Below are 14,381 nucleotides of genomic sequence, written 5' to 3'. Positions count from 1 at the left end.
CAATGACGAAGGTGAGAAATTTGATTGAAGCTCAGTGGATATGGTTCGTTGTTTATCCGAATGTTCCAGATCTATTACAGGTTAAGAGCGCGTAAGCTAGCAACAGGAATGAGAACTCTTATTGCTTTTTCCTTTTATGACGTGGTACAGTTCACGGATGGCTAGTGACACCCGTGGCTTTTTTTTTAAAACAAAAAAAAAACAACTAAAACTTGTAAGGCAAATGACATTGGCTCCCCATGTTGTGTTCCTTGTCTCCGTTTTTATTTAAAAAACTTTCATTTGTCCAGTATCCTGTTGGACACGTTCCGACCTACACTCTCAATCAGTGAGAGTGAGAGTGGATTTGTTTCAACTACCAGTGCATTACTACCTACTTTTCTTCCTCAACAAAAGTAAACCAACAACAACAAAAAAACAAAAAGGAAACCTAAATAATCATAATAAACAGCTCTACAAAATACAACTCCAACAGAAAAACATTGAAAACTATTCGTTGCTTATAAGTAAAAATTAAAAAAAAAAAAAAACATTCCAGCTTACAGCTATGGGTCATGTTTTTAAAGTTTTGCTCCCTCCCAAACCTCCCCTTGACTACACTTCATTTTCTGCATAGAAACAGAGAAAAAGAAAAAAAAATGATTGAGGTTGGTTTATAATCGCTGTTGGTGCTGGTGTGTTTGAATGAAAAAAAGATGCCCCCGAAACGCGTTATATAACAACGCGCTTCATTTGTTTTCAGCCGCATATTTTTTTCTTCTCTTCTTTTCCTCTCTGTTTTTTTTTTATCGTCCAAGGAAGGCGCCAGCTGGGAAGAAAATAATAGGAAAAAAAAAAATTTTTAATAAAAATTAAAAAAAAAAAAAACCCTCAAAGAACGGCCGGCAGCGGACGCCGGAGTTATATACGCGGCTAACTGGACACAAAAAGGCAAAAGTCTTGTGAGAACGAAAGAGAGAGTGACTCTGCGGAGGGGCGAGAAACAATATTAAAAAAAAAAAAAAAAAAAAAGGAAGGGGAGAGTGAAATGGAATAAGAATAAGAAGAAGAACAGAAGAGAAAAAGAGAGAGTGTTTCTTGTTGTTGTTGTTGTTTCCCTTTCGATTTTGAATGGAGAAGCTCGAAAAAAAAAAGAAAAAAAAAGCTGCGCACACTGGGCAGCGCTCGTGTGTGTACCTCGGAATGTTTCGTTGTCAAAGAAAGTGTTACGTTCCACCGTGTTTCGACAGCAGACAACCTTGAACTGCGTCAATTGATGTAATATAGGCCTACTGATGTTACTACCAGAAACATATCCATCTGATGTTGAACGAACTTCCAGTCACCTGTTGAATTCCTTTTGGACATTTGTATTTTTGCATTTCATTCGCCCACATGTCTGGCCATAATATGTAAATTTATTTTTCGTTCTATTTCCAAAATTGAGAAGACAAAAGATCGCGCCCCCCTTTTCATTAGAAATTATTTTTCCGAATATTTCTGCTGCATCGCGCTGGCGCTGTAGCGTACTGGCGCTTGGGCTTATTTATTCGGGCTTAAAAAATTTTTCGGTAAAAACTGATACTCATCGGAATTGGTTGAATATCACAGGGTATACTCAAGATTGAATGCTGATTCCGGGAAAATTTCTATGTTTTTCATTAGGTTAATCGTGTTTGAAATACACCGAATATTTGGCGGAATGCTAGCGCGATGCAGCTGAAAGTCGGGCTTATTTATCAGTCGGGCTTAAAATTTTGTGTGTGTTGTTGGCAACGATGGATTGTCGGGAGCAGCCAGACGGCCGTGACTCTCTATATATACCGCTGTCAAGGACAATAGGTGATGCATTACGATGGTCCATTAAATTGTTTTGACTAAAGTGAAGAAAGAAAAAAAAAATTCGTGAATTAGGAAACAAGCGGAAAGGTAAGAGATCAGACAGGACACCTTGATAGGTTACACTAAACGCGGCCGCACCTTCATTCAACGTCACAGCCCGATTCTGTGTAGGTGGACGTGTGCTGTTCCTACATTTGGAAATACTCCCGCCGGGTCAATGTCGCAGTCTACTGGCCCAGTTTTTTTTTATATTTTTTGTCTTTTTAAAATCTAGTTTTGTTTTTAAAATATCAAAAAGGAACGTCTATATACGATATAAAACAACAATCGCTGCTATATACAAAACAGTCGTGTTCTTTTCAGACTCTCTTTCATTCTTGCCAGTTTTTGCCTTGTCTTTTACAGGTGCGTTTCGTTCTTTGACCTTCGGTTATTCCGGCGAGACATTTTCGAAGAACGTCATTAGTCCTGATATGCAAATGAGATTTGCTAGAATAGCACACACACACACAGACGCAAAAAAAAAAATGCGGTCTTTTTTTTTTTATTTGTTTTTACATTGAAGTTAGAAAATTGAGTAGCAGTTGGGGAACACCTGTTATAGAACGAATAGTGTTCCATGCACGGGGGGCTCTGAGACATTCAACTTTTTATTTTCATTAATTTTTTTAAATTTTCATTTTTTTTTTTTTTTTGAAGGGCTATACCAACATTCTACTTTCGTCTACAGACTCGCCCAACAGGAAACGGTTAATGGCATATAATGATCGCTGCACGCACGGCCAAAGAAAAAAAAATTCTACCTATACCGCACCTGTGCGACTCACCCATACAAGCGGGAACGCAATCATATAAAATTCGTTTTAATGACACTCACAAATGAAACGTTACGGTATACATGAAAGAATAAGGACCCTACCTGGCGGGACATTTCCCGACGTCACTACACAAACTCTATTGAATTTTTCAACAAATATTGAACGTATGACCCATGGCACCATGAATGGGCAATCCATTGACTCATCTATAGATATCCTTTAAAAAAAAAAATAAATAAATGAAATAATTGTGGACACAAGAAGAGTGACGCCAGACCGATGCGATGACGTGTCGCTCCAGGTAATGGACAACTTCTGTTATTCCCCACAAATCGATTGTTGAGACAGGCACACAGCTGAAACAGATTTAATAGGATTTAAAAATTTTCGTTCACCATTGTGCAGTTGGAATTGTCCCTGTTCCACAGCACACTTCAAAGCGAAAAAAGAAAACTCGAAAGACAGCTATAGCTGGGAAGGTTTGAAACTTAAGAGGTCGGCGACAGCTCAGCAACAGCGTTCTCTCCAAAAAAAAAATCGGGTGCACACGAAAGTGAGAATATTAAAAATAGAGCAAACTATACCACACCTTAATTGGAATGTGAACCTATTGCACGTGCATGTTCTACATGTTTGACTTCGCTAACTACGTGTGTGCTTGTGCGAAGTCGCCAAACGTTTTATTTAGCACCAAGGTCTTCATGTGAACGATCTAGACGAATAGAAAAAGAAAAGGGAAAACTTCGAAGATGTCAATCAAAACGATAATCATTAGTTTGAAAACACAACTAGAGGCAACATGGCACACAAATCTTTAAAAAATGATGTGAAAACTAAAATAAAAACAGGTAGGGACATAGAGAGCGACCTAAATCATTTCTATTTTCGAACTTGGCTGTGTGTTTTCAAAAGATCCATAAAACTCATTCGCTCGTAATAGGAACAAGAGAAAATGGCCGCAGCAGTTACGTGTAGGTAGGTAATCTTTAAAGCGAAAGGGGAAGTTGTTGTGAAACTGACACTGTTGAACGCAAAGGATATATTTTTTCTGGAATATGCAATTGCGAAGCCCCCTTTTTTTTTAGTACTATGGCCTTCGTTTAACTGCAACGTGGTGCAATATCGAGGACCCAGCCATCTGATCCATTTAAGCCTCGCAAAAAAAAAATGGAGAACATATGCACATGAAAGTTTTTCGAAAGGATTTCTACCAGATGTTATGTAACCAAAAGGATGCCTGCCAAACAATCTAACGTACAATTTTTTGTTTATACGATCTGGCAGATGCCTTGACGATGTGCTCGATGGATTGCGTTACATCCGGGGGGGGGTAGGAGGGACGTCAAATTTTATTATTTCGTCCACATCGGTGGCATTTTTTCCCCCTTTAATTTCGGGATAATAAAAAAAAAAAAAAAAAAAGAAATGATCCTGTCGCACGACAAGTGGCTTGGAGTTAAGGAACGTACTGGGCCATTCACATCGGAGTAAGAAGAGTTAAAGACCTCAAATTTCGTTTTCTACCCTCTGTTCATTTTTTTTATTCTCCCACTGAAATAATAACAGATAAGTACAGAGGGAAGACGAGGTGAAACACGAAGTAAAGAGGGACAGAAAACGAAGCAGGTGGAAAGACAAAATGTAGAAGCTCATGGTAAAGGTGGGGGATGCATGGATGGAGCGGCAGGCGGATCTGCTAGCTTCCGGCTATAGGCCAAGGTTAACATGCATCGCTCGCGCGGCGTTTTCGTTTATCTACCGAACATTTTCCGAGTTTAAACAAAAAACACAAAACAAAAATATCTTTGGTGTTTTGACTCCTCCGAGTCTTAATTTAATTCCAAGGCAGCGATAGGCTTTCCTCAAACATTTTGCTTAGCATCCGTTTGCCTTTTTTGATAACGAAAGAAAAACGATGGAAAATGAAATACATTTATTAACATCAATTTAACTTTAAGAACGACTTGAGAGTGTAGCGTGAAATACCGGCAATAGTTCAAATCGAACACGTGAGAATGTACCAATGATGACGATAACAGAAAAGCTCAACTCCCGTCTTCCACATCTAATTGATCGTTTGATTTTCCCTGTTGAGATCTCCAAGTTCTCGATGTGCTCGCTGCTCAAGCAATAAACATTATTTTAAAAAAATGAGAAGAGGATGAACGGGAAGCTGTTGGCGGGACTTATTATTGTTTCCCGCTGTCTATTAAAACTCACGAATCGTCCGAAGAAGAAAAAAAAAATCGAAACGATAGCGCGCCCGAGCTTCGAAATTCTCCACATTCTCCATATTCCCACGAATGTAGGTTTACGTAACCTTGACTGAAAAGCCATCGAGAAAGTTGTCTCTCTCTCTCACTCACTCTCTCTTCTTGTTCCTCTCTCTCTACACACACACACACGCTCAAAGACCTGTGCGAGCTCGTGTATACACACACACCTCCTCAGGCGCACCTGTGCGTGGAACCGATTCCCTCCCCCTCTTTCTGTAAAAAAAAAAAAAAAAAGAAATAAAAATTCCCTTTTACTTTCTATACGATGTAATATAGCCTGTACTAGGGGTCCGGTTAGCGAACTGTTAAATATATACCTGTATTTTGAAGCTGTTGTTTTTCTTACACACACAGTACTTATACTATAGACAATAAAAAGAAAAACCAAAACCGAAATAGTTTGGAAAATTCTTTTCATTTTGTGTGGGCCTTTTGTTATTATGACCCTATACTCGTTGATTTCTTATTGCATTTTGCTTCTTTAACTCTATAGGTTGTATTAATCTTTTTGAAAAAAAAAAAAAGAAATACGTATATGGGAATTGGAACTGGTCAGGGTCCAGCTTAATCTAGCTGTATCACACACGTGTAAATATATACGACAATTCTCATTTTCGACAAAAGTCGGGCAGACAGTAAGCCGAGGCATTGCTGATGTGTGTGCGCGTGTGTGTGACTGTTCTCTCTTTCCCATTCCGAAGCGAAGTTCAGCAAGTGAAAGTTGCCAACTGTCTATGCAGTTTGTCAACGCCCGAGACGGTCAACAACAACAACATAAAAATCAAATAAATCCAATTAATCCCAAACACGTTCCTGCTATTTAGAAAATAAAAGTGGGGAAAGATATCAAACGTTGTAAACCCGGTGAGACGGCTGTTTTTTTTTTCTCGTTCGTTTCTCGTTCATCACGGATGATAGAATCAAAGTTTGGGTTTCTATGGCAGACATGAGAACTATGTGACCATCGCTTTCTCTCTCTCTCTCTCGGCCTTACAATTTCTAGAGGCTATATAGAAGTTCTTTTTAGCGCTTTGCTAATAATAAATATGAGAGGCGAAGCGGTGCTCGGGTCCGCACATACCCGGAGATTGCGGGATCTCAACCTGAATAGCTGCGTCCTGAAGGGAACCCAGCAACGCGGCCGCTTTCAGGCCACTTGCGTCAAGCGCGAAAATAAAAAGAGAAAGGAGGCCCGCGTGTACACTTCACACACACACACACACAGAAATGAACCAAACAAAACGGACTGCCAATTTTGGGTGGTTTACCTTGATTTCCCAATGTGAAACCTTTGACCGAGAGGCTAACGCTTGACTTTGACCGACTTCTCTCGCAGAGGTCGCGCCGTTTTTAATTGTACCGCGTCCAATAAGAAATGATGGACATCGCTGTTCCTCCTTATCGGTAGAGAGAGAGAGAGAGAGAGAGAGCGACAGATGAAAAAATGAAGAAAAAAAAAGAGAATTAAAAAAACAAAAAAAAAGAACAACGATTAATAACCCCGGATTTTGTTGTATGTGTCAATAGGTTGCGTCACTCTCAGCTTCCTCTCCTGAGGCATTCAACTTTCCCCCCCATATCTGCCCATTTTTGGATGGGATACCTATGCGTCTTTTATTTGAATGTATCCTCTCTTTTTGACATAGCTCTGCGTGTTTTTTTCTGTCTTGCATCTTTTCTCTTCTCACATCTGCGTGTCTTCCCCATTTCGCAATTCCAAACATCCGCTACGTAAACCCCGAACGTTTCTGTTTCAAGGAAGGCAGACGTGAAATGCAGGTCCGCTTTTACGCCAAACGAGTCTAGGATATTGCAGCAATCTAAAGCATCTGTATTCATTTTTTTTTTTTTTTTATCTGCGTTTTCGGAAGAGAGATGAGGGAAATGCGCCGTGCGGAAAGAAAGATGTTGGGTAAAATAGAGAGGGAAATGAACGTGACGTCTAAATACAGACAATGTAAGAAAACGCGGCGACTTGGTTGTGAGGCGGGCGGATTGCGACAACCCGGCCGCGTCCACTTTCACTTGCACAAAAAGCCAAACAAGAACATCTCCCTATTGACTGTGCGTGTCCCACCTCTTCCTTCACAAAAAAAAACGGCCAGTTGAATAATATAAGAAAGACAAAAAAAAACGCGTAGAAAGTCCAGGAAAACGAGAGAAAAACAACAAATACTGAAACCGTTTGCTTAGATATAATGCGTGCTTTTTTTTAAAGCAATTTTAAAACATTAAAAAAACAAACTGGTTTTCTTTTAATTATTATTTTGCTTGGCCAGTCTGCCTATACTGGCAAGCTTTTGTTTGATTTATTTTTCCCCATTTTCTTTTCTTTTTTTTTACAAACTGAAATATGCGCTCGAATCTTACGGATTTCACCGAAGGATCAACCTCTTTTTTCGTTTGGTGATGACACGATCAAAAGCGGACCCGGCTGATAGGAGCTGATGGCGGCTCTTCCTGCGCCAGCGAGAAAGTGGGCACTCATAAGAATTTACGCCATCTTATCTTGATGGGTTGACGCGGTTACGAGGACCTGTCGTCACAAACGACTCGCCATCATTTGACGAGTTCCTGATCATTCCTCCCCTCATTCCCTCGATCATTCGGAACAGCACTTAAAACTTAAACAAAAAAAAAACATAAGTAACAGGGTCACGAGACTGAACACGAGTCCTCCTTTTTTTTCCCGGTTCGGCCCGTGTCCGGTTTGGTTCGGTTCGGTTCAGACCATCATGACTAGGCAACCACATGCCTACTGGAACGTCACGAGTGAAAGAGTGGACTGTCAGCAATTTGTCTTGAGCTTTGATGGTCAATTCCACTGACCACCATATTTTTTGTTGTCGTCTCTTTTTTAAATTTCATATCCGTTCCTGGTTTTGTAATTGTAGAGTTTTTAATCAATTTCGGTCAGTGTGTTAAGTTGCAGTCGTTATGCTCGGCTACCACTGACACGGACCGCGTTCGTTCAATAATTCATTAGCTGTTCAGACAAATCGCGCAATCAGAGAAAACAAAAAACGACGCTCAAAAACAAAAAAGAGGCACAAGAATGAGAACTGAAAATCGTGGCCAGTTAGAGGCCACATGTTTGTCTGTAGTGCATTTTAGCCACTGGGAAGTGAAGCATTACAAAAGGGTCGAAGAGAAAACGCTCTCCCTTTCTACGGTGACGACATGTTTTTTTGTTCGTTTTTGCCACACTTTCAGATCGCATACGACGGTCTTATTTTCGAAAAAATGTGAATGCGATGTAGAATGTAAATGAAGTCCGAGAAAGTCAATAGGCAAAAAGCACAAAAAGGATTAAAAATAAAATAATACCATGTATAATTGAACAATGAACACGATAGATAAAAAGCTTTCAAAACACACAGTTTCGTGCAACTTCGTGAAGATAATTGTCTCTCTCTTTCTCATTTTCTTTCCACCTTTATTGTGTAAAACTGATATTTATTTTTTTTCAAATGACTTACAAAAAAAAAAAAAATAGGCTAAAGCCAAAACGATTTGCACGTGCATCTGCTTTGCTTTCCGGCAGTTGTGAAAGCTAAACGCCCCAAACAATTTACTTTTATCGGCGGACGGAGATTTGAAATGATGAACCATCTTACTTTGTCTCATTGGTCAACTCTCTCTCGCTAACATTTTTTTTTTTTGCTTGTCATTCCTGTATTTAAACAACAACTTAAAAAAAAAATGGGTGTCGAAATATTATGAACGTTTCTCTCTTTAATCCCGATTCGGGCATACGTTGCGCAACGGCTCCGTTCGTGAGCGCCCCAATGTCGCTCGTTCCAGAAATTCCTGATTGGCAATGAAAATACGCTTTCTGCAGCAAGTTTCCTGGAAGAGAAAACAATAAACAAATCACCATGTGACTATCAGATTCCCTTTTTTTTCCAACACAAAAAAAAAAATCAGCCAACAGCTGTCACCAGTTTATCTCCTAATGGCCCTTACTAGCGAGCCCTTAACTAAGTCCTATGCGTTACTCGTTCTGTTCAAGAACATCATCAGTTGGATGAAGGCGATTGTTTTCCTCGTCCTTCCGCCCCTATGTGAGAGATTGCGCATATATGCCAGCTCTTCTAGAAATCACTATAAAAGTTGTACAAGATTCCCTGTTGGATAACAGGTATATACACGGCCTTCGGCGCAGGCATGTCGGCGTTGAAGGTTAAACAGGCGTAGACGAGTTCCAGTGCAAGTTCTCGTCATCCGAACGCAACTCGTCCTGCTGTTGGCACGCTCAGGGTTACACCGGAGACGACTGCGTGCTTACGGCACGTCAGCTTTATGGGCATGGCATTTTTTAATGTTCTTTTTTTTTCAGCCATCGCCTACGACGTTGTAACTATTTTTTTAAATATATATTTATAGAATTAAAAAGACGAGTCACACACACACACACACAAGTTCAGTCCCAAGGATCAAATGTTTATTGATACAATCAAACGTTTATACGACACGAGCCATTTGGGCGGCCGTAATTTTCTTTATTACGTAGTAGAGCGTAGGTAACTAGCCAAAATAGTACACAGTTATCTAACCAGCCTTATTAGTAGAAATCGATTTTATTTTTGTTGATTCATTTATTTGGCTGATTGTGCTATCTAGTTTTCTTTTTTTTTTTGTTTTTTTACATTTACATCAACACTACGCGTAAATGCCCCACCTTCTGATGAACGCCAATTTTAGTAAACCGTCACTGGGTATTGAAAATAATTGAGCAACAGTAGGCTTAAGGGCGTAGGGGAAAAAAAAGATGATTCCGTCTGCAGTATCAATAAAGTAAATCCCGAAATCTATGATTCTTTTTTAAGTTTCAATTACTCTCGTTCTCCTACATCATCTGGGATGTGAGGAAAAGAAGAAACAATTATTTAAAAAGAAAAGATCCAGAAAACCCAAATAAAAGGATAACGTTCAAAAAGGGAAAAGATCTGGAATCTAAAGGCTCGAAAAAGGAAAAAAAAAATCCGCACCAGTTAACGATGGCATACTTGGTTCACTCTGGAACTCAAGCTCCATCTTCTGGGCAGTTGTTTCTCTAGGCCAAAAATTTTTTTTTCAGTTTTCCTTCGAAATTTGCTTAGTTCTCTTTTGAACACACTATCACTGTGATAGAAAATAGCTTTATCGTTGCTTTCTGCACGGAAGGCTTGAGGTTATTTTGAAGAGAGATTGTAGGAGTGGCAGATAAAAGGGAGGGGAAAAAGAAATAGGGATAATTTCTTCGCTTAATTTTTGGACGACCCTGTATTGGTTGGTTACTGGTTACGTCTCAAAAATTAAGCGCGCAAAAAAGGAAAAGTTGCATCACAGACTAGTAGACTCAGATCTGAAGGATTGCCTCATCTGAAGGCTAATCACCTCACCGAGGCAACAGCTGCTTCGGAAATAGTTAAAAACCTAGAAGAACAGCAAAAAACGAAGAGAATAGACCAAAAGCAAAAACGAATAACGATGAAGGTGATCCTACGAACTGATTAACTGAATGTGTGATAAAGGGGGGGGGGAATGGCTTCAAGGAAGATCCAAAATTAAAGGGATTCGAATAGAGAAAAGAATCGAAAAGGATACCTAGAGATTGGGTAAAGTGGGATGCTTCTCGGTCTGTTTGAATTTCTTATTCTACTTTTTGTTGTGTTGTTATTGTCAAGTGTAAACGTGGTGAAAATGTTCACACAGCACCCAAGGCACGAGCGGCTGATAGCGCCGAACTTGCGGCGGATCCAGTGGGTAGTAAGTCCTCTTTCATTAGGACGTGACCAGATCCCAAACTCACACCACCAACGATCGCGCTGTTTGATGAAACGTCGTTCAACGAGTTGATCGGGTAAGCACCTGCTGAGCCTCCGCTCATTCTTGTGTCTGGCTTTTCGTACGTCACTTTATCACCATCGCGGCCGTCGGTGAGGCCGTTCTTAGTCAAAAAGTATTTGAAAAATTCATAAACTGACCAGCAAATGGCCGTCGAGGGTACTTGGAATAGTACGCGTGCTTGCAAACCCTGGAAACAAGGAAAAGAAAATTGAAGAAAAATGCCGTTACTATAACATCCGTACTTCATCCATGTTACCTGGAAAAAGCCGCCCAAGCCGCCCAATCGATAAACCATTTTGGCGGCGTTGAAAAATCCACTGATTTGGGTCTTCTGCGCTCGATGTAGAACTTCCGCTTCCTAATGGATTCAAAAAATTGAGACGTCACATAAAAAAGGAAAACCAAAACGTTTACAAACAGTGATAATGTGTCACCTGAGTATTCAGCAGAGTCTTGCAGACGTCAAGCGGCGTGGTGATGGCTGCCGCTAGGGCTCCTAAGTATTAAAAAAAAAAAAATAATAAATATGTATTTGTTATCTATCTTCTGTATTTCTTGATATATGAAACAAACCTGAAACTCCACCGGAGACGACGTGACCCATAGGGTTATAGGTGCGCTCGGGGTTGGTGGCATTTTGCATAGCCTCGTAAACTATGAAGTGTACGCATTGGAACGGTACGTTCATCGCAAGCTGCGTGCCGTATGAACGGTAGAAAGCGGCGAGTCCTTCGGCGCGGTAGACTTTTATGGCACACTCAGTTATGGATCGGAAAGGGCTGTTGTACATCTGTAATCGTTGCTTCACCACTGTGGAGGAAATAAAAGAAACGGGATTGAAAATGTCATCTATCACGTCTTCCATGCGTCTCAGGCTTTTTTTCGTTTTCATTTCTCATAAAATTAGCGCTAAACCTCTAAGCAATTTCAGGTTCATCGCAGTCATGAAACTGCTGGGGGGCATGATGGATACCTTCCGCTGGTGTCATAATTCCATCGTGGATTACAGTCGCAGCCGAGGCAGCTGCTCCTTGAGCCCAGTAGTTATGATTTGCCGAGCCGGTCGACGTAAAACCAACTTTCAATTTCTCATATGCGGCAAAATACAAAGCGTGGGCTGGTCCAGCACCGGCTACCGTGGCCCCGATGCCACGCAGGGGTCTCATCGCTCCTTCGTCCCTGATCATGGTCACGAGCACCGATCCTAGGCTTCGATTGGCGCTTACGAGACTTTGTAAACGCGTCTGTAAGAGATAAAAACCAAATGTTATTCAAATAACGAAAAAGGTCACATTCAAGAAAATTTTGGGATATTTAAGTTTTTTGGTTTTCCTAGCATTTTATCGTTTTTTTTTTACACGCTACAAAAGGGCAGCTCAAACACATATATGCTATCAGGCGTTGGACGTACTAACGCTGTAACTTGAAGCGAAAACGCTGTTGTCGAAATATTTGACAGAGGCACGGGTCACATAGATAAAGCTATATCCTTCGCTACAAGCCCTTTCCCGATCTGAGATAATGACCCTCAAAAGAACGAAAAAGAAAAAACTAATCAATCCAAAATTTAGAAGATAGCTTTTCACTGTCAATTTTATTCTTTGTTAATTATTTTCTAGTGCAATTTTTAATAACGAAAAGTGTATTATAATGTACGACGAAATGAGAAACGAATATTTTTTTTTTTTGCACCTTCGTAGAATTTCGTGAATGTAAACAATAGTCTCCATCTATACGCAAAAGCGTAAGGCAATCGAAACTTCGGTATGCGGAAAGCTAGACGTCGACAAAAACTAAGATGATGCTTCATTTTGCAGTTCATTTTTTGTGTGTGTGCATTAAACTTTTGCAAGAAAAATACTTCCATGACTGTAAATGAATTATAAACTTTAACTTTAATTTAACTATTACAATAGAAATCCTACAAAGCAAATAAGTTTGTTCAATCTTCAATGGTATGCATAACAGACTATGAATATACAGCTCAATTATGTTTAGCTGGAAAGAAAAAAAATGAATTAAAATCCTTGCTAAATGAAATTACCTTAACTGAGTCGATTGGGTACATCACACAATGTTCCAAAATTCCAGCCATGGAACCTGCAATCATGTGTGTGGTGGAATTTGAGGTAGGCAAAGATTCGTACTCATCAAATTCGGCCATTTTTCACGTAAGATGAACACTGGAATGAGCGGGATGAAATTAACTTCTATGGTTAGTCATCGGGAGCAGACGATCGAATGATATGAGCTTCTTCTAGTCCTTTGATGGTCCCTCTTCTACGCTCCTTAATTCGTTGTTTCACTCCCAATCCTATACGACTCGTTGGGCAGTGAATTCTCTAAGCAGACGACACTAACAACAGTACGCGACGTTGCCTACCCAGCGAAACACGTGGGCAGGCCGCGAACCAATCGGTTTTTGACTTTCTACCAAGAAAAAGTAAGGATTTCTCGTAGTAGATGTCGCGCTTTCTGCAGACGAATTCGACTGTAATGCTACAAATCATTCTAGGCATAAGAATCAAAGCGTGAAAAACACGTGTGTGAGTTACGGTACTATTTTTATTGTGATAGATTATAAAATCTCTGCATTTATTGGTTTATTTTAGTTACAAATGTCTGTTCATCTTATTTAGACAGCATGACTTCATATGAGACATCAACAGACACTGCAAACAAATGCATAATTTCTACTCCAGGTATCAATTGGTATTCTGTTTTTCGTAATTTTCTATCTTGATCCAACAACAACAACTTAATTTTAAACATGCCTTATTCATAGGACAGAGAATATGTCTTGCTGAAGACAAATACATCGGAGGAAGTGGGACCTACACTAGGCAAGGCTATATAATGTCTTGTTTGGCAGGTGTTGTCAAAATAACTTCACAACCTGATAAAGTTAGTCATTATCATTATTTTGTTCAATCTATCAAACAGGATTATTAATCCCACAATTTATTAATGGTGAACATATCTTCCTAGAGAATCCTTGTAGAAGTCAGAAGTGGCAAAGAACAAACAGTTGTTCCATCAGCTGGTGACATTGTGACAGGTGTCTTTATTTTTTATATTTTTTACTTATTGTGTGTCCCTCCTGAAACTTCTTTTGCACATTCTTGTTAGCAAGAATAACACAGATCAATCCACGCTGGGCCAGGTGTGCAATTTTGTGTGTCAAGGATATTGTTTTAGCAGAGCCTTTTAGAGGACAGCTGAGAAAAGAAGATGTTCGCGCTACCGAAAAGGATAGGGTTGAGATGTACAAGTGTTTCCGGCCTAACGACATCATCCTAGCCAGAGTGGTAATTCCTTCAAACGTTATACACTCGTGAAATATGTGAGGCTAATCGAATTTTTATTCTCGTGTATTACTGAAAGCTTTCATTAGGTGATGCCCATTCTTATGTCCTATCCACAGCAGAAAATGAATTAGGTGTTGTCATAGCTTACAGTGAAGAAGGGACACCGATGATTCCGGTTGGATGGCAAGAAATGCAATGCCCGAAAACATACGTCAAAGAAATGCGCAAAGTTGCTAAAGTTTCTCCTGAAGTAGTTTCAAACGAAAATATTAAAGAAGCAACGAATTGATAGCTTGCTCAATACACGAGAGTTGGCAACAGAGTCT

General features: G+C 39.9%; 2 protein-coding genes across 2 annotated transcripts; one reads left to right on the top strand and one right to left on the bottom strand.

Annotated features, from left to right (window-relative positions):
* Window positions 1–9,337: 9,337 nt before the first annotated feature.
* LOC130702370 (mitoferrin-1-like) lies at window positions 9,338–13,090 on the bottom strand. Its single transcript, XM_057524053.2, has 6 exons — window positions 12,792–13,090; window positions 11,721–11,991; window positions 11,321–11,557; window positions 11,182–11,243; window positions 11,004–11,105; window positions 9,338–10,934 (listed from the first exon to the last, which is right to left on the bottom strand). The coding sequence occupies exons 1-6, from the start codon at window positions 12,909–12,911 to the stop codon at window positions 10,605–10,607; spliced, it is 1,122 nt and encodes a 373-aa protein (XP_057380036.1). The 5' UTR covers window positions 12,912–13,090; the 3' UTR covers window positions 9,338–10,604.
* Window positions 13,091–13,274: 184 nt separating this feature from the next.
* On the top strand, window positions 13,275–14,377 carry LOC130702381 (exosome complex component CSL4-like). The gene is made up of 6 exons (XM_057524063.2): window positions 13,275–13,293; window positions 13,387–13,449; window positions 13,533–13,651; window positions 13,736–13,805; window positions 13,877–14,055; window positions 14,132–14,377. Exons 2-6 carry the CDS (start codon window positions 13,392–13,394, stop codon window positions 14,342–14,344), a joined length of 639 nt encoding a protein of 212 aa, XP_057380046.1. The 5' UTR covers window positions 13,275–13,293; window positions 13,387–13,391; the 3' UTR covers window positions 14,345–14,377.
* The last annotated feature ends 4 nt before the right edge of the window (window positions 14,378–14,381 follow it).

The sequence above is a fragment of the Daphnia carinata genome, chromosome 6, assembly GCF_022539665.2.
Source record: "Daphnia carinata strain CSIRO-1 chromosome 6, CSIRO_AGI_Dcar_HiC_V3, whole genome shotgun sequence".
NCBI lineage: Eukaryota > Metazoa > Arthropoda > Branchiopoda > Diplostraca > Daphniidae > Daphnia > Daphnia carinata.
This window is presented reverse-complemented; position numbering and strand designations above follow the sequence as displayed.